This window comes from Helicoverpa zea, chromosome 22 (genome assembly GCF_022581195.2).
Source record: "Helicoverpa zea isolate HzStark_Cry1AcR chromosome 22, ilHelZeax1.1, whole genome shotgun sequence".
In the NCBI taxonomy this organism is placed as follows: Eukaryota; Metazoa; Arthropoda; class Insecta; order Lepidoptera; family Noctuidae; genus Helicoverpa; species Helicoverpa zea.
In genome coordinates, this window is record NC_061473.1 from 463,752 (window position 1) to 484,580 (window position 20,829).

General features: G+C 40.0%; 2 protein-coding genes across 2 annotated transcripts in view; one reads left to right on the forward strand and one right to left on the reverse strand.

Moving 5' to 3' along the window:
• Positions 1–3,855: 3,855 nt before the first annotated feature.
• LOC124641663 lies at positions 3,856–8,280 on the forward strand. Its single transcript, XM_047179834.1, has 6 exons — positions 3,856–4,012; positions 5,149–5,245; positions 5,687–5,800; positions 6,819–7,011; positions 7,519–7,663; positions 8,173–8,280. Exons 2-5 carry the CDS (start codon positions 5,153–5,155, stop codon positions 7,650–7,652), a joined length of 534 nt encoding a protein of 177 aa, XP_047035790.1. The 5' UTR covers positions 3,856–4,012; positions 5,149–5,152; the 3' UTR covers positions 7,653–7,663; positions 8,173–8,280.
• Positions 8,281–8,832: 552 nt separating this feature from the next.
• LOC124641662 (dipeptidyl aminopeptidase-like protein 6) overlaps positions 8,833–20,829 on the reverse strand; it is a 131,973-nt gene continuing 119,976 nt past the window's right edge. The window contains exons 7-19 of the mRNA XM_047179832.1: positions 18,975–19,192; positions 18,570–18,672; positions 18,256–18,377; positions 17,617–17,885; positions 17,155–17,320; positions 16,598–16,741; positions 15,890–16,030; positions 15,380–15,471; positions 14,889–15,009; positions 14,539–14,612; positions 13,867–14,027; positions 13,035–13,240; positions 8,833–11,977 (exon numbers count right to left, since the gene is read on the reverse strand). Coding sequence (XP_047035788.1) covers positions 11,828–11,977; positions 13,035–13,240; positions 13,867–14,027; positions 14,539–14,612; positions 14,889–15,009; positions 15,380–15,471; positions 15,890–16,030; positions 16,598–16,741; positions 17,155–17,320; positions 17,617–17,885; positions 18,256–18,377; positions 18,570–18,672; positions 18,975–19,192 — 1,967 coding nt within the window. The 3' untranslated portion in view covers positions 8,833–11,827. The remainder of the gene's footprint in view (positions 11,978–13,034; positions 13,241–13,866; positions 14,028–14,538; positions 14,613–14,888; positions 15,010–15,379; positions 15,472–15,889; positions 16,031–16,597; positions 16,742–17,154; positions 17,321–17,616; positions 17,886–18,255; positions 18,378–18,569; positions 18,673–18,974; positions 19,193–20,829) is intronic.

A 20,829-nucleotide genomic window follows, 5' to 3' on the forward strand; every position in this document is an offset into this window, starting at 1 on the left:
CAAGAAAAATATTTTTTGTTTGATTGTTTTGAGCATTGTTGTCGAAATTCAGAGCCTTGTGGAACTGCCAGCCGCAGAAGACAACGAAATAGTTTTAACAGAGTTGGCAGTACGGAACACTGTCAATAGAATATTCTCCATCCTGAAACTGCGCCGACTTGCGAACAAAACGAAGTTCACAGAATTCGCGTTAATTCACAACTTCTTCGTGACCATCACGTTACAGGATCACGACAATCTGAAAGAAATAGCAAGACTAGCTAAAGTTGAGAACATCGATAACAATACACAATATTTTATTACCGAGATAAATGAGGTACTAAATGAAGACGATAAAAGCCATGATACTACTGATGATGTTGTAACGACCCACATTGAAGCGTTTATAAGAAAGCTGGAATATTTGAAGTATCGATACAAATTCACTGACAACGCTGCTGCTTTTGGGATAAATTCTGAAGTTTTGACTCATTTGAAGACTACTGATAATTTAAATAACTTCACAACAGTTGCTGATGCAACTACTGATGAAGATGGTTATATTCTCACTGATAATGAATTCTGGCGTAAGTATTTTTTTGATAGATTGCAAAGGCCATTTTTGAAGCTGACTTTTTATTTTATAAACGCTTTTGCAGGACCCAGTGGTCGGCGCATTTTCCAAGGGCGCAGAGAAAAAATAAAGCGGTACCCGTTCATGGCAAGCGTCCATTTCTTCAAGAAATTCCAGTGCGGTGGCTCCATCATCAAGTCTGATTTAGTCATCACGGCTGCTTCATGTTTACAATTGTAACTTATCATTTGATTTGTACTTAAATACTTGCTGTATCAATCTATGAGTACTTCTGAGACATCATTTTTATTTATTAAGCCTAGATTTTTAATACTTCACATTGGCGTTTTTCACATCTTACTGAAAAACGAGTTTTGAAGTGGTAAAGGCATTAACTAATGAATCAATCTAGGTACTTAATCACTTGATACAAGAAGCATTGTTTCATCTTTTCCCCCAGGGCATGGAACAACCGGTTCTTCAGAGAGAACCCGTCTTTCCTCTCCGTGCAAGTTGGCTGCGACTTGTACGAGGGCGGCGATGAGAACATCCCCATTGTGCAGGTCTACTTCCATCCCGAATACAACCCGCAGAACTTGAGGAACAACCTCGCCATCATGAGGCTACTGCGGGTCCTGAAGTTCGGGAGGAGAGTCACTAAGATTAAGAAGATAGACTTCGATAGATCTCCCTGGCCACTGCCTGATAATACCGACGGAATCACTATTATTGGTTGGGGAGCGAAATCCGTGAGTAGAATCTGTTATTATTTTTTCGAAATCTGAAGGCTCACCAGATTGTGATAGTGGTAACAGCATGTTTTTATTTATTTTATACAATATTTTCGTAGACAATGCTATATATAAATATTATAACATTAAATCATAGATTAAAGCACACGTCCAATGCTAGGCGTTTGTGCTAGGGCATACGCTTCCAGCATACGAGCACATTTCCTAGTCTGAACTGCTCTTATATCTTTATATTACCTACATATATCATATAAACAAAAAATTACAAAATACCGACTCTACTTTCCTGTTTCCTTTTTCAGAGTAGCAATGTCGTTCGTAACGTTTTTTCTAATCACCTCGCGTCTGCCGAGCTGGACTTCTACCCTTTGAAGGAATGTCAAGATGTTTATTCCAAGTAAGTGGATTCAAAAATCTTTCGTTATAGTAGAAGTGTTCCTTATTCTATTAAATAACGTATTTTCAGAGATTTCGTGACCTTCCAGAACTTTTGTGCCGGATTCTTCTCAAAAGGAGGTGGCGCATGTAATGTAAGTTATTTACAAGCTGAAATATTCCTTCTGCATGCAGGCAAAGTTATACAGCTTCTTAGATAAATTTCTCTTTTGCCATTAATATAAGTCTTACAGTTTTACTCGTGCATTTGAGACATGATCATCGTTTTTGTAACTTGTTTATTGTTTTCTAGCGTGATGTTGGCGGGCCAGGCGTCGCTCACGGCGTTCTAGTTGGAGTCGTCAGCTTCGGCTCACCCAATTGTGGCGCCCCTGACGCTCCTACCGTCTTCACTAAGCTTGGCTACTACACCGACTGGATCGAAAGCATCTTAGAAATGGTTAGCAATAGTTATATTAGCTAGTCTTTCATGCAATGAGTCCTTAGTGACTACAGGTTTTATATTGGTTTGTGCAGTTCGAAGCCCAACGAAGGTTGCACGTTGTCGGTTCAGTGTACATTAAGATATTTCTGAGACAAGATATAAGTCCCTTTTAAGAAAATCAAAGAAGCACAGTTATTTTGTAAACATCTATGTGTATAAAAGACCTTTAAGCCGTAAAAAGACGACTTATTTCTATATATGTAATTTGTTGGGATTTACCCGGTCTTCTAAGAATAACAATCAACAACACAATTGTACTGTGATTATGATAAATTCAAGAATACCTTTCAATATCCCCGTGTCCAGTTGAATAATGTTTTTTTTTTACATATTTACAGAGGATAGCAACTGGAGTAAAAAGGACAACAGAAAGGCCAATGAAAGTATCTTACGACTTTTTGCAATTCTTGAGTACTACAAGACAAGACAGAATCCAGCCGGTGACTGTGACTGGGCAGTCCGGGACAACTGAGCCATCTTTACCAATTCTTAATGTTGACGCTTTGAGAACCTTAGATGAAAATAAAGATTTCAAAGATTTTATCAAAACTATGTTTGGTGAAGAAGAAGTGAAAGAATATATTGAAGAATATGATTACGGAGTTGATAAACCAGCTGGGGCTAAACCTCAGGTTACTGCACCGTCTGCAGGAAGAGCTGCAGCGTCTGCAGGAAGGTCTGAAGTAAAACCTCAACGTGTAACTACGACAGCATCACCAAAAATTGAAAGTCAAATCCAACAAAACATCAGCCTCACTGAAGATCCACAAGTGGGATCAGTTAAAATGGTGACCTCAATAGACAATTTTGACAGAATAGAAGTTTCTAGCGCAGAAGATGAAGATTCTAAAGTCCCCACTACTGTTGAAGTACCAGGATACACGGCTTTAAAAAATAAGCAAAGTGACAAAAATGTTGAAGAGAGTATTGCTAAGTTGATAGATGATATTGACATAGAAGAAATATTAGATTTTGAACCAGGAGATTCTTTGGATAAAAATGCAAGTGTGTCCAAAGTCGGAGCAAAGCGACAAAAACCTGAAAAGTTACCTGAAACAGCATCAAACGACAGTACTAGTTATGAATATGAAGAAGATTCTGATAAAGAAACCAACCCAGTGCTGGCTTTACTTGAATTAACCAAAGATAAACTGAAGCAGAAAAAGAAAGAGAGGAAAGTGATAGAAGAAGATAAAGGCCTGGAGATCGCCGTGGCACCGTTTAACGATTTCACTTTCAGACAAAATGCTACGACGAAAGCCTCTAGCGTTTTAGACATATTCTCTCAGAGGGATCTAATGAGATTGCTAACTGAAGCTGTAGCTGATGCAACGAAAAACAAATCAATGAAACTGTAAAATTATTGAAAAGCGTTTTTTTATTTTTCCTTAGTTTCCTTATTATTTTTAATGGCTTTATACGTAAAAATTAGAGGTCTGATAAAAGGTGGATGCTTTAGTTTAGAGACATATCATATTGATAATACGATGGTTCTATATTCGTTAGTCTAGCTGGAAGTTTTGAAATTGGAAAGTCATATTATCATTATGACCTATAAAGCAATAACGAATCAAATACATTAATCTAATCACCATGTATTACAAAATAAGATATGAAAATTCCGTATTTATCCGCCAACTACATGGGGTGGCGCCACTATATCGGTGCTCGGAGAACGGTAATAATATCGGAGCATGCGTGCAACGAAACGCAGAAAATCAATTGTTAGAATTTACCTGACGTGCCGGCAGATGTCGCTTGAACTCTAAATTTTCTGTCTTGGGTGGTGATAAGATTATTTTGCAAGGGACAAACCACATTTTCGAGGTAAAGAAACCCTATTTTACTTATTTGTATTGTGTTTTGTGATCTCTTACGTGATTTACATTATATTTGTGTTATAAGCTTTGTATATACGGTAAGTCGCTAAAAATAACATAAGTATTGAACAAGTACAGTTGTCAAGAGTCGAGGACGTAAGTGGGTTCCAAATTCGAATATAAATTACTTATAATTGCTCACATCGAGTTTCCTTTTGTTTTTAGCTGTCGTTAATTATTATTAGAAGCGTATGTATTGTCGTAATGTTAGATCATAATGGTTGAAACAGCGGTGAAGTTCATGTTATGTAACTCTTCCTATTGATTACTGCGGACATAACCTCTTTACTATATTTTTCCTGTATATTGGAAAAACTGATACCCTACCTATGTGTAGTTCTATACTAATATTTGTAAGCATGATGATGGCGTTATGTTATAGTTGTGGTCAATATTGAAAACTGAGGTAACACCCTAATTTTTAAAGTTGCTAAATATAATCTACTAAACATTTAAGATTTTGAATATGTCTTGGAAATATGTTCAACCCAGTTAGAGTTCAATAAAAATTATGTTCTTAATTTAATAGTTAACCTATGAAGTTTATTAGTCTTAACCATATATTAACTAAATACATCCTAAATTATATGAAATCAATTATTTTATAATAACATTGCATATTAATACTTTTGGTCCCTTGAAATGTTTTCTTCCTTAGTTAAACGATACCTATTCCAATATTAAAGGTAAACAAATAAAAATGAAGGAAACACATAAAATGAATAATACTAAACTTAAAAACATATGTTTTTGTCATCATTAAGATATTATTGTTTAATCTTACATTGTGTCACAGACACATAATCTTCCAAAACAAAACCTATGTCATTTTTGTTTATGGATGTAACAATAATGTTTGTAAATTATCCATCAGCACACATTCCAATAATGACAAATGAAACATGTAACAAGACACATAATTATGAGAAAATTCAATTTACTCTGTTACTTCACTTCTTTCGATTCTACTCATATAAAGGAGTGTACTATTTCTACTTGACATGCCTTTTTAGTTTATTGAGAAAATCTGTAAAATAATTAAAATATCTATCAAAATGCTTATAAAATCATTTATGTCCACAGCACAATGGCCAACCTATTACTGCGCCGTGCGCTGTTAGATGCAGTCCGCGTACCTGTGTGCGCCCGGGCCTCCTCCTCCGTTGGTGAGCTTGCCAAGGTAAGAAACATTTGCATATAATAATGTATTATGTAACTTGTGGAAACCCAGGGTCAGAAATCAAAGTAGCCAACCATTGCCTTCATGGTATCAATGAAAAAATGTTGTCTCAATTGGTGCAGCAATCTTACTCAGAAAGAGTAACAAAATAGGAACTAAAATACAACTATTGCATAACATAGAGGGCAGGAGAGGAAACAGGATACCTTAAACATTACAGGTTGTCGGGAGGTATAGGTAAATCAAGAAAATTAAAGAGAAAGTTGTGATGTAAATTAAAATAACAAGATAACGTACTAGTATCTAGAATACATCTTTCTGCTTCTTCTAAAAAGAGATGAGAAACAACACAAGGAAACTGCATTTTTATTTAACTTTAATGCAACAATGCAATTATTACCAAAACAGTCAATTTCATGATGTCTACAATAATGTTTTCAGATCGGCAATCGTGAGTGGGTAGGCTACGGCTTCAACGGCCAGCCCAACTATGTAGACAGGCCCGACTTCCCCATGCCCGCCATCAGGTTCCGTGGTGAGACCCCCGATGTCAAGGTAAATCTTTTTGTTCTAAGGAAATTTCTTAATATAAAAAGCATTCTTGGTCTAAATCACTTACATTAATAGCAAACTATTATTTTGTTGTATATTTTGAAATTAGGTTACAATTTTGTTGTTGAAATATGATACTCCAACTGAAGTAATTTATTTACTGGTGTATTTATTGCCCTTGCGGACCAGTAGTAATATCTGCAGCCCTCAAAAGAAAGTTTAACACCTTATTCTGATACCAAAATGACAAAATATGCTGTTATTTTAAAACAATTGAATGCATGAGCATATTAATGAAAAGAGGATTACATCATACAATTTGCTTCTTCCTCCAAGCCTTTTCCCAATCTTGTTGGGTCGGCTTCCAGTCAAATCAGATTCAGCTGGGTACCAGTGCTTTACAAGAAGTGACTGCCTATCTGACCTCCTCAACCCAGTTACCCGGGCTACCCGATACCCATTGGTTAGAGTGGTGTCTGACTTACTGGCTTCTGACTACCCGTAACGACTGCCAAGGATGTTCAATGACAGTCGGTTGGAACCAAATTGTCCATAACAACTTATAATTTATGTACAGTCAGCACCAAAAGTCGATGAACAGAATCAATATGACAAAACACCTGTTCACAATAAAATGCCATAAGTTATAGTCGCAACTAGGAAACAAAATAGACTGTACACCAGAAACTTACAAAAGTCGTTAAACACGAGTATTTCAAAAGTATCTGTGCACTAGTATTCCTAAAGTCGCTGTACACCATCAATCCAAATGTCGCTGAACATCATTGTATCAAAAGTCACTAAACAGCAGTAAATACAAAATTAGGTTAACAAAGTATATTTTTAATGTTGCGGTGTGTTAATGTACTTTTGACGCTTATGTTGTTCAGCTACTTTTGGGACAGTACTTGCTTGACCTTAATAATGTATGTTAACACGTTAGTATCTATTTCAATTATTTTAATGTAGGTACCTACATTAAACGCAAATAAACTTAATATTCTATTTCAAAATCTTGCAGGTCCTCCGTGAAAAGGAAAAGGGTGACTGGCGCAAGTTGACCCTGGAAGAGAAGAAAGCTCTGTACCGTGCTTCCTTCTGCCAGACCTTCGCCGAGTTCCAGGCGCCCACGGGCGAATGGAAGGGAGTGGTCGGCTGGTCACTTGTGTTCGCTTCCCTGGCCGTCTGGATCTATATGGGCATGAAGCTCTTTGGTAAGTTTAATGAATACTGCCTAATATATGACCAAGATGGTTGGTGTTCTTTGGGGGAGGCCTATGTTCAACAATGATGATAATTTCATAGCTAAGTATTGAAAATGGCCCAGCCCAGCAGTCGGACAGTGCAGGCAAAAAATTTAAATCTAATGACACATGATGGTACATACTGGACCAGGTTTCGGAAAACAATAGGGTAGGCCTGTGTTCCTGGTTATTTTCTACGACTGAGATGATGATCTGAAATAGCTAATCTGAATAGATAATGATATTTATTGGCAGCATAAACTCACCTTTTATTAAAATAACTGAATTTAAACTAAAATTACTTTGTATGTCAAAATTCGTAGTAAACAGACTTTCAACACCAGATTTATACAATTTTGTGTAGAGAATTCTCCTTAAACATCTGTTTAACTTTTCTATAGTAAGACCATCAATTGTTTTATGAAACCTATTAGGAAAAAAAAATAACCATAGCCTAATATCTAAATTTCCTCCCAGTATACAGTCCCCTGCCAGAGTCCCTGAACGAGGAGAACCAGAAGGCGCAGCTGAGGCGCATGCTGGACCTCAAGATGAACCCCGTGGACGGACTCGCCTCCAAGTGGGACTACGAGAACAACCGCTGGAAGTAAACTGGCTGAAGGTATGTAAATATAACTAGCTACCGCCCGCGGCTTCGGCCGGATGGTGTGTTGATAAAAATTATCCTATGTTCATTCTAGCACCAAGAATATGTGATCAGTTAAGTAGTTTTTCAAAGTGTAGCAAACAAACAGACTTTTACTAGGATGATAATAGCTGTTTTCCTGCAGTTTCACCCGCATCCCGGAGGAACCTCGTATAGCCATATGTTCAGTGCCGGGTCTAGGAATCTAGGCGAGTTTTTTCATTGGCACATTTTCCAAAAGACTACTAAAAAAAGAGGAACAACTTGGGGGTGTTCGCTTTATGTAAAAACTACTGGAATCCATAAAATTCCTACACATATAACTGCTACGTTGTGCTTGGTCTTGATAAGAACTTTGCATCGAAAAGATACAATTTTAAGAACTCTTTTTTGGCTTCGCTTTACTTATTCATATAGATGACAAACACAGCAACGCTTTTATGTACCCCAAATACAATGACGTAATATAATTTGTTTGTTACCAGGTGTCAGTTGGGTGCTATGCCTGCAGCATGCTCCGGGCTAGAATAGAGACAAATGTAATATAAGTGATAATATCTGTGTAAGATAAAATAAACTGCAATTCCACACGACGTTCTCCATTATTATTCGTCAGAACCTTACTCATGCTGATTCGATTCAGAGTTTCTGGTCTATACATTTTTCAGCTTTAACCTGAGCCACAGAATATACCTTTTTTGTGAAATTTATTTTAGTTCGTCATTCTACTGCTTTAGTGAAAATTTACTATATACATATATAGATACTAATGTGAAGTTGGTAGCATATTTTTTAAACAGTTTTAAAATATTAATGAAAAGAGGATTACATCATACAATTTGCTTCTTCCTCCAAGCCTTTTCCCAATCTTGTTGGGGTCGGCTACCAGTCTAACCGGATTCAGCTGAGTACCAGTGCTTTACAAGAAGCGACTGCCTATCTGACCTCCTTAACCCAGTTACTCGGGCAACCCAATACCCCTAGGTTAGACTGGTGTCAGACTTACTGGCTTCTGACTACCCGTAACGACTGCCAAGGATGTTCAATGACAGCCGGGACCTACAGTTTAACGTGCCATCCGAAACTCGCCGGTTGTACAGTATAAGGAAAAGACTAAACGGTTAAAGGATCGAATAAAAACACAATTCGGAACAAATTTTCTCTATATTTTTTTATAAAAAAAACGTTTCAACCAACATAATGCTGTCCATCTGAGCATACACTTGTGTCAAGTCTACTGACACTCGGATATCGGGGTACTGAGGATTACTATGATTACCATTACGATTACCATTTCATCGTTTTGATTACCATTTACTATCACTTAGCTGCTTGTTGACACGGCAATTTTACACCCAACATTGAAAAGTTATTAAAAGATGTTATGGCGTTCTCACAATTTTTTTTTACTTTTTCCATCTTATTTAAATGCTTATTTCATTTTCCTTAGGTTGAATCGTTCCAAAGTCGAGTGAAGAATTGTCGTGTAACAAGCGCACTTTATTAAAATTTGTAGTCTGTTTGAAATTATAAAGTTACAAGTTATTCGTAATTTTTTTAACCAATTGAATAAATAATGATTGAACAGATATTCTTTGGCTTAATAGTTAACACCTATCGTATTAATGCATTTTAGTTCCATAGTTGTACACTCTTCTCTTCTTTAAAAATAAACCTGTAACTTTATAATTCCCGATTATAATTCAGATCTTGTTTATTACAAAAATACTGTTGGACAAAAAGTAGGAATAACCCTACATTTTAACTACTATTACCCGCCAAAAGAGTTACATAATTAAAATGTAATAAATTCCAATTAATCATTACAGTAAGTAATCGTAATATAAATTATTTAAAAACACCTATCACATTCTTAATATTTTAAGTCTCAACATCGATCGAATATTATTTATTTATATTTTAACAAATTCATATTTAAACCTAATATTTATAAATTCAAATAATACATTAGGATTTCAAACAAATCTTTCAAGTTTCAAAATAGTGTGAAAGGCGCAGTAGGTGAAGGAAGTAGGTATATATTTTGTAATGCCAGTCAGTTACATGTTTTGTAATACGACAAAGGATTACTATGACAAAATGTTAAGAAGCATGTCATAGGTACTCTGCATAAATATAATCTCTTTTGTATTTAACACATAAAATTATGAGGTAGTGTCTACGTAAGCAACTGGCATTTTGATAATTTGTTTTTATCATATGCAGTACAATTGTCATATACTATGTATTTTGTTTTTTTCATTGACTCAAGATGTTCTGGTCCATTTCATTTGTATATTTTAATATCTAAGCCTTGGATATCTCTAATACACTTTGATCTATTTATTTAAGTAGTTACTACAATCCACTATTGTACTACATATGAATATGGCCTAAAGATTTAATAGTATTTGGAAAGAGATCAAGATATTGTGCCCAAATTATAGATACATAGACTTTAGACTAAGTGACTAGATTTTACGACTAGAATAGTCAAAACTAAATAATATCTTTTAGACAATAACGTGCCTAAGTTTACTTTAAAGCTACTTCTCTGACATTGAAAGCGACATAGAAATATATAGATAGATAAAAGTTGATACATTTTACACTAAAATAAGTTATCTTCTCCTTATAGTAATCATAAGAAAATTTTCAGGGATATCTTTATCCCTTTTATTTTGTTCGTGAACAATTTTGGACTTGCGAAAAAAAGAGTTGAATTCGAGAATTCGAGATCGGGTAATTTCGGGTAAACACGGTGTCATATTACACTTAATGGAATGTAGTATTACTGAAATCACCTGTCGTATTCAAATAAACTGTGAGAAAGGAATTAATAAATTGATATATATATATAATATTTTTCGTACAAAATTGTCCAAGAACATTCACATAATATATTTTATTTTTAAAATTAATACGATATTATTTTCCTAACACACCAACGACCGTAAACATTTATTGTTACAATTTATCTATTTAGCGACGTATTTAGGCTTATACTTTATAAATTGTTATTTTATAACTGCCAACACAGTTATGCACCATTACTGTTTTATTTTAGATACGTTTAAAACCATGTTTTAATTTTATTAATACTTTCAACTTTCAAATACTATTCGCGAACACAGGCTTGTTTACCCACGTGTTTGGGTATGTGAAGTGCGTTTGTATGTGTGTCTGTGTTACTGTGTGAGCGTGTCTTTATGGCATACCTGGTATGTGTGTGTGTATCACAAGAGAATATCCTAGTCTAAATATATATTGAATGAAATAGGTAGTATATAGAGTTTATTGTTTTCCACGGTGTTCAACCGGTCAAAACATGGTTTTGCCGAATTTGTATTTTATTCTTTTTTATTAATTAATTATTTTTTACTTAAAACACATAACTGAATCCGACACAAAGATTTTCTAGCTACAATATCGAAATGCCGTCTCCTAGTAGGTATATCAAAACAATAATCTTAATATTGTTATTTTATCAATTTGAATTTAGACACAAACACGCTTCAATTATTTTATTTTTTCATTATTTTGGAAGTCAATATTTGGCATTTTAATACATTTTATCGAATCTTGCCAAACCATTTTATAATAATAATAATTTCTAAAATTTTGTCATTTTCTCAAATATTTTATCTTGTCATCTAAGTAGTACATATTTCTCACTAGCCTGATATTAATAGATTTTCTTTACAAACATGCCATATGTTTCCAAAAATGAACATTATTATACATTTTATTGCATCACACCGATTGTTTTTTCTTTGTTTAGCTTGATTGTCATTTCACGAACTAACTTTGAAAGCAAAAACTTATTGAAAGCATTTCTAAAGTAACTTTTACGAAATATCTATTTGGACTGTGTGATACAATTTGTCTGTTGGTCTTAAAAGCACATAGTCATGTTCCAATCAAGAGAAAACGCAATATCTCATTAAATAACATCTCTTTTTTTTATTAAAGTAATATTGTTTCTGACCAGTGCCTATTCGACTATCTATCTTGACCTAAACAGCACCCAGGAAAAACATCCGCAAACTTCCTCCAAACGGGGATCGATTCCAATCGATACCTACTATCGATAAGTCCGCAACTCTAAGGGGAGGACTCGCCGTTCCCCTCTTCGTAATACTAGTCGCGGAAGGGGAATAATCCCCCGACGCCGCCAGTGTCCCAGTCGGCGACCTCAACGGGACCGAAGCATTCGTCGAAGAACTGCTCCATCGTTTTATGGAGGTGGATCGAGGAGCGCTCGAAGCTATGACCTTCGTCGGGATACACCTGCAATGTAAACGTTGCTATCAATAGGTATATATATCTATGTAGGTAGGTATGTGATTGTCAGGAGCAGTTTACAGGTACCCCTTAGGCTGCCTGTCCATCGGAGCGGAGCTAGGCTGCGGAGTGGAGAAACTGAGAAATATTAACCAATAGGATTGCACAAAATCTCCGCTCTTCAATCCTATTGGTTAATATTTCTTAGTTTCTCCACTCCGCGGTGAGGGCGCGGGTACAGTACCTGGTGTGTGTAGAGCGCGGCGCTGCGGATGAGTGCCCGGGCTAGGGCGAGGGTGATGGCGGGGGGCGCGGTGAGGGCGCGGGTACAGTACCTGGTGTGTGTAGAGCGCGGCGCTGCGGATGAGTGCCCGGGCTAGGGCGAGGGTGATGGCGGGGGGCGCGGTGAGGGCGCGGGTACAGTACCTGGTGTGTGTAGAGCGCGGCGCTGCGGATGAGTGCCCGGGCTAGGGCGAGGGTGATGGCGGGGGGCGCGGTGAGGGCGCGGGTACAGTACCTGGTGTGTGTAGAGCGCGGCGCTGCGGATGAGTGCCCGGGCTAGGGCGAGGGTGATGGCGGGGGGCGCGGTGAGGGCGCGGGTACAGTACCTGGTGTGTGTAGAGCGCGGCGCTGCGGATGAGTGCCCGGGCTAGGGCGAGGGTGATGGCGGGGGGCGCGGTGAGGGCGCGGGTACAGTACCTGGTGTGTGTAGAGCGCGGCGCTGCGGATGAGTGCCCGGGCTAGGGCGAGGGTGATGGCGGGGGGCGCGGTGAGGGCGCGGGTACAGTACCTGGTGTGTGTAGAGCGCGGCGCTGCGGATGAGTGCCCGGGCTAGGGCGAGGGTGATGGCGGGGGGCGCGGTGAGGGCGCGGGTACAGTACCTGGTGTGTGTAGAGCGCGGCGCTGCGGATGAGTGCCCGGGCTAGGGCGAGGGTGATGGCGGGGGGCGCGGTGAGGGCGCGGGTACAGTACCTGGTGTGTGTAGAGCGCGGCGCTGCGGATGAGTGCCCGGGCTAGGGCGAGGGTGATGGCGGGGGGCGCGGTGAGGGCGCGGGTACAGTACCTGGTGTGTGTAGAGCGCGGCGCTGCGGATGAGTGCCCGGGCTAGGGCGAGGGTGTGGGCGGGAGGCGCGGTGAGGTCGGCGGCGGCGTGGGCGAGGAGGACGCGGCGGGGGGGGAGGTTGCCCGCCTTGCGCCACACCGCGTTCACGCCCAGCGTGCCCGCCCACGTCGACCCGTAGCCGCTGTAGCGCTCCGTCCAGTAGGAGTCTGAAAAATATCATAAAGAATTTTCTAGGCGTAAAATTTTTCCAGGTGTCGTATAGACTGTATTACGCGCAATACGTAACTGCAAAGAATAAAAAATAGCGAATTGATAAAACCATCAGAAGTTACTTAGATGAGAATCAGAAGTACAATAAGTGATCAAAATATTGTCAAAGAATTTTATTTCACTTGTACATATGACGCAGTTTAAGACCAAATATGACCAGTTTAAGACCTCATATGACCAATTTAAGACCACATATTACCAGTTTAAGACCACATATGACCAGTTTAAGACCATATATGACCAGTTTAAGACCACATATGGCCAGTTTGAGACCACATATGATCAGTTTAACACCACATATTAAGTTTAAGACCACCTTTGACCGTGGTCTACTCATCTACACAAGCACGAACTTGTGCTCGTAATTACCTAAGGGTGCATCTACATTGTGCATGTACCTGGAGCAAGTCAACATGCGCGAGTGACAAGTATTTGCTCGCAAGTTGTTAAAATGCATGTAACCTGCGGATGTGCCTCAACATGCGCAAGCTCCTTGCACTGTGTAGAAGCATCCTTAATTTTGACATGACAGGTTTTACTAGCACTATGACAGAATACATACTATGATGCCTAAGGTCAGTGAGCGGCGCGACGGCAGCGACGCACCGGGTGACGTTGCGCGCATCGCCGGCCGCCAGCGCCGCCGCCGCGCCGCCGCCGAACCCGCGCCCCCACACGCCCACGCGGGACCCGTCCACCATCTTTAAGTTGTCGCGGAGGTAGCTGCAAGTTAAAGTAGGCATATTAGTGTAGGGACACATATAAGTAGGATGCAGGTCGCCTCCAACAGGTATCTGTGGAGATCTAAGGGGGAGGCCTATGTTCAGCAGTGGACGTCCTATGGCTGAGATGATGATGATGATGATGATTATGACACATGTAAGTATGTATGGCTACTCAATTATGGATCCAACATAACAATCGATCCCTAAATTAGTAAGTATGAAATTATTTTTCAAAGGCATCTCTTTGTTTTTTTCCTGTTATGTCTTTGAGGTAGGCGTGACGCGAGCGAGGAGCAACACTTCAAATCGCTTCGCATTTGTGTTGATTCTTAGACGCAGTATGCTCCTTTAGGGGTAAGAGTAACAGATAGTAACTCATGGATGACGTAGGCTGAAGTTGATGATTAAGAACCACATTACTAAAAATCTTACTATCTACTACACTAATAGGCACTTATATAAGAGGAAGTCCTTGACATAGTACATAAGTTATTTCAGTAAATACTCACGATAGAACAGCTATCTGATCTTCCACGTCAACCGACAGGAGCTTGTGGTATATTTCTGTTCTTAGCTCCTCTCCCTGCAAATGTAGCATGATATGAACCATAGAATTATCAAGTATATTACTTATACCACCTGTACTTGCATCTCAGGAATATCCAAAAAGAATTATATTCCCATCTGATTTACACCCTGGTTCCCTGTTCCCAGTTCCCTTAACTCGTAGAGGGGTCAGACAGGCAGTCATCCATGTAAAAACTTGGTACTCAGCTGTATCTACAAAATCTACATGGTTACAATGTAAGGCGCCTCCAACTTACTTGGGAAAAGGCTAGGCTGATGATATTGGACTGACCTGACCACCAGATCCTCTGGCGTCTATCTCGGCAACTATGAAGTTCCTCGCAGCAGCCAAGTACCAGCCCCAGCTCGGCTTCCACCGCTCCGTCACCAGTTGACCTCCTGGTTGCGCAGACCTAGATAAAACACCAAATATATTAAGGTCTGGGGCCTCCACCTGCATAAGCCAATTTGCGGTAGATTAGTTTCAGACATAATAATATATTTATTAATAGTGTCCGCGCACGGTTACACCAGGCTCCTGAAGGAACTGATTCCCGGATCTTGATAAAAAGCAGCATATAATTTTATCAAAATCCATTCGGCAGTTATTTGCGTAAAAGAGGAAAAATACCCGTACATATCCAAAATTTCACGCTTTAATATTAGTAGGATTTTACCCTTAGGTCATGGCTCGCATAGCTTAGATCGAACACTATATAGGAAAGAATCTAGATCATCTGGCATATCCAGTCAACAGAAGAAGAATAGTGTCTATGTACTCACACATGTAACACTAGCGGTAGAGGAAGGTCATCAGTTTCTCTAAACCCTGGAGGCAGCAGGAGACGCACGCGAGCTGCTCGGTAGGCTTGCACCTGTAGATAGTGAGGATAAAGAGCTGAAGCTTTAACTGTTTGTATGCTGCTAATTATAAAACAATATAAAATCAAATGTGTTTAGCGTTTATCTGCGCTCCGGTATGCAACGGTTTACCCCGTTGTTGTTGCATTACAAAATTTTATGTTCCAAGATCATTATCGACCTTAGTTGGTCTTTGATTGGTGGTTGCGCGTCACCCGAGAGAGGTATCAATAGCAATTTGGACACAATTTTGCAAACCAGGCAGCAGTTTTGTGGTTTCCATGTGTAATTTTGCAATAAGATCCTCTATTCTCATGGCATACCATTTTCTCTTAGCTAACCTTATACATTTTTAGGTAGGTATTACTCATCAGAAAAAATAGGAATGTTTTTAAAACCCAGTTATAAAAATGTTATAGACATATGATTTACCTCAACTCGGAAGTCCTTGACCTGCGGATGCGCGAGCGCGGCGAACTTCTGCGCGAGCGGGCGGCCGTCCCACAGCACCGCGCGCCGCCCGCCCCAGTGGCTGCACACGAACGTGGCGGGGGGACCCGGGCCTAGGCACTCCTGGAATGGCCATATGTAAAATAAAATAAACTACTTGCAGAATTTTGCTGCTGATAGTCATGTTTTAGAGCAGCGAGTGAGTGAATGTTTGGAAAATACATGTAACAACAACCAATAGAGAATTAATTAAATAGTAAGAGTGGCTCAAAGCAAGGGTTACGGGTAGTCTGTTGGTAAGCCTGATAACTAGTCTTGCCAGCCCGGGGAACTGAATTGAGGAGGTTAGATAGGAATAGGAAAGTCGCTCCTTGAAAAACACTGATATTCCGCTGCAACCGGATAGACTGGTAGCCAACCCCAACATAGTTATATGTATAAGGAATAGAATGAAGACGCACTAATTAACTAAATACCAAGTTAAAGTTAGGGTTATCATAACATAGCTATACCTATGGAAACTGACATGTGAAACAGTCTTGTGAGCAGTTGAATTTTACCCACATTCGACAAAATCTGAAGCTGAAAAGGCAATAGCATTGAGGAGATATTATCAAAATGCGTTCTCGAATCAATAGTATTGTCAATCGAAGCACAGAAAAACGAGACTTTGATCACTTTGAACCTCACCTGCACATAATAGGAGTAGTTCTTGCTGAACATGATGCGGTTGTAGAGGCACTCTGTCGGGAGCGTGTCGTTCTCGTCGGCGACGTGCGGTAACACTGTCGATGTCGGCCATGCTGGCAGGCCTGATGTCGCGTTGTCTAGCTCCTGGAAGTAAATAAGTTTATGTAGATGTTTGTATATTGAGCTACATATCACAGCGTGGTTAACGTAAGATCTCTTTTCTGTCTTTCTTCTTTGCGTTTCTTTCTTATTGCACAATTTATTGTTTGAAATATCTTGATGAATAGTCCCGGAATGAGTGAGGATACTCAAATAATGATCCAACCGAAGTAAGATCTCTACCATGTTTCAACGCTAAAGATCTTTAGATATCAGATTGAAGTAGGTTCAATCAAAACATCTATTATTCTAATTGACTGGCCTTTGCAACCTCTTTGACTAGACTAGACTTGGTATACTTGTTTCAAGTAGATATTTGAGTGCCGTTCTCCAGCTTTCTTCACTGCCCTGCTTAACGTTACTAACAATATAATGTATGTAATACAACATCAGCTCACCGAGTCATCAGTGACAGGCTCAGCAGTGGCGTCGGGCGGCAGCAGCGCGGCGCCCGGGCACGTGAGGCAGGTCGGCACATCGGGCCACGACGCCGGGTCCGTCGGCACCTTCACGCGGTACAGGTGCCGTTCACCGGCTTTCTCTGGCGCCGTGCCTATTACGTACCTGTCGAGAAGGTTTAAAGGTCAGGGAAGATGTAAATAATGACTTCATTGTAAATAGGAATTCTTATACTGCCCGCGGCTTGGTTTGCCTTCTCAAATTCGGAGAACAAATCGGCTCCAGACAAGTCCTTATGACTTGCAAGATGGGTTACACTTCATCCATAGGGATAAAGGATTTCGAATAGGTGTCACATAGGTTATTGCTGTCAGACGTCACAAACTTTTTGCTACGAATTCAATTTAAGAAATAATAGGAAGGGTATATAAAACATTTAAACAGAAATGACGTTTACTCACAAATATCTTCTAGTCTCATCCCACCCCATTAATTGGGTGACCTCATAGCTGCCTAACGTTAACGTAGTTCTCGAGTCCTGCGTCAATCTGACGGCGTGTCTCCACCAGCCGCCCGTGCCGGCCGGCGGCAGGTCGGCGACTGGCATTGTTGTGTAGATGGTGGACTTGGAGCCGACGAGGGCCATCCCTCCGCACCACCCGCAGTCCTCTTCTGAAGGCTCGGAGCCGAGGCCCGACCAGCGGGAGCCGTCCGACTCATCGCGGTATATCTAGGAGTCGTAAAGGTAGGGTTTGAAGTTTTGTTAACTCAGTGGCGGCTGTAGAAACGCTGGTCTCTTTTTTAGAAGGAAGCAATATGGTCACACCACCTTGTTAACTCTACATAAAATACAACAAAAAATATAAAAATTTACACTTAATGATTGCGGTTTTTAGTAAGAGAATATAAGATAGATACAAGTCCAAAATTTTCATTGTCTTTGGATAACTACAACCTAACAGATTTACCCATGCCAGTAGCCCTTCACTTATGAAATGAATTGCCTTTTTAGTCGTTGAAAGACATTTTATTACTAAGGTCAATCTTTGGACAGCTAGATTACTAGGTGGACCTCTTTTAAAACAAACAGACAGACTCACATCCTGACAGTTGTAGTGCACAGCGCTGCACACGCTGACGAGGGAGACGTTCTGCGGCCGGTTCAGCAGCAGCACCGCCAGCTGCTTCTCGGACGTCCAGCCCGTCCATCTCACGTACCAGCCTGGAGGTTATAATCAGATTTTGACCTTTAGTTACATATCTATTAACTTTTCTTTAAGCGATCGCGATGGTGAAGCTCTAATTGATCAAGCCCTCAAGATTTTCGTGGCTCGTTTAATGATGAATAGGTAATTCGCTGGGTAGATGATATTAATTCTTGCATAATGAAGAGCAGAGTAGAAATTGTACGTACTATCGTCAACTTGTGAGGAGAACTGTATGGCGTGAGAGAACAGGTACTTCGGAGTCTTCACGCTCACCACGTTCACTGTCACCACTGGATTGTTGGTGTTCACCTGTAAAAGACATACTTTATGTACATTTTATGAACAATCATTACCTATGTGTCCTCGTGTCTTTATCCTTGCATTTTACGAGCTACGATTTATTTTAGTGTCCTCTAATGGGATATTGTCTGATTTGGCAGGGGAGAATCATTCCATTGTTTTTTATATTCATTCAATTCCATGTTTAACGACATTTTTAGTAATTCATATACACATATGGTTTGGTCATAGGCACGATATTCTAGTATCAAGTATAGATAGTATTACTTGACCAAAATTGGAGAAACCAGTAAGGAACTAACTGTACTTACCTTTGGATACCTCAAGGTCCGTATCGTAGGATACGCGGGCGGCTCCTGCAAGTCCAGCCCATACCAGGGGTACTTATGAGACTGGACCAGCGAGTCGTTGTATGTCACATACATGAGGGTCTGGCCATCTGGGCTGAACCACAGCGCCTTGTCGAGCCGAAGGACTTCAGTCTCGTAGAGGAAGTCGGGCACGCCGTTGAATATAACGCCTGGGATCCCTGGAATTGTGAAAAAAAGGTTACAGTCTGGTTCAATGATAAACTTTAGAGCTGGTTAGCTAGGCTGTAAGTATGTAGATTTATATGTTACAGCCATAGTGATTAAATATGTACTATACATAATGACTGGTCATTGTATACAATACCCAAATTGACTAGACAGTGTGATAGATTAATCACTTTATCTGGATATAATTCATAATAGGTCAAAGTTAGCCAAAGTAATAAAAAGGTATAACCATCTGACTACTTACAAATTCTCAGAAACGGCTCAAGTTATTATCGACTCTTTTTATGATAAATCATCAAATGATTCCTCCCGCTGTGGGAGTGTCAGACTGTTAGTGGCTTAAAAAAGCTTGTCCGAGAGTCATCTCTCGACCACACAGAAGGAGACGATGGCATCCCAGTACCTCTCGCCCCGGACCTTGGCTTGAACCAAGGCCGGGCGCGAGAGGTCATCGCTGCCGACTGCCTCGACGAGGACACGGCGGTGCCCTTCTCGGGCAGGGCACACTCCGGGCCGTCCGTGCAGTGGCCCGAGCCACACTTCAAAGAAGGGACTTTCCGCCACTATTGTGGCGTGCCCTGACATGGACTAACTAGCCTTTTTTCGAATTATATTAAGGTCTACGCTAGGCTACCAGACACTTTAGTCAGTTAACATGAAATTAAAATCTTTACCTACTTGTTTTATTACATTATCCAAGTCTTTGAAGACATTATATTTTGCTAGTTAATGTGATTAATTCTGTGTAAGTTATCACTTTATCTAAATTGAGTATGCATTATAAATAATAACTAGATAATATAGTCGTGGTGGCCTAGTGGGCAAAGAACCAACCTCTCGAGTATGAGGGCGCGGGTAATTCCAGGTCAGGCAAGTACCAATGCAACTTTTCTAAGTTTGTATGTACTTTTTAAGTATATCTTAGACACCAATGACTGTGTTTCGGGGGTCACGTTAAACTGTAGGTCCCGGCTGTCATTGAACATCCTTGGCAGTCGTTCCGGGTAGGCAGAAGCCAGTTACGGCCAGTTTCTTCATCAAAAGTAAAAGTTAAAGTAATGTCTAAAGTAAAAGTAACGGTCAAATTCGTTTTTTCAAGGCCGTTACTTTTACTTTAGACATTACTTTGACTTTTACTTTGGCTTTAACTTTTGATGAAGAAACTGGGTGTAAGTCTGACACCAGTCTAACCAAGGGGTATCGGGTTGCCCGGGTAACTGGGTTGAGGAGATCAGATAGGCAGTCGCTTCTTGTAAAGCACTGGTACTCAGCTGAATCCGGTTAGACTGGAAGCCGACCCCAACATAGTTTGGGAAAAGGCTCGGAGGATGATGATGATGAACTAGATAATATATAATATCCAGCTTTATACTTTGGCTGTAGCATATATATCAGCTAAATAATCTGCTTTAGACGTGATTATTAATTTTATGGGACATTAAGCATAAGTTTCTTTAAAATACATTGATCGGTATCGGTCTTTATAGCCCAGCCATTTTAGAAAGTAACCCCAATCAGCGGAATAATTCCTATTCAGCTGAATTGAATCGCGAGGCAATTATATTCTTAGGGAAATCCTGGTTCTCCGATGCAACACGTTCATGGACGCTAATAGACATATTTTTTT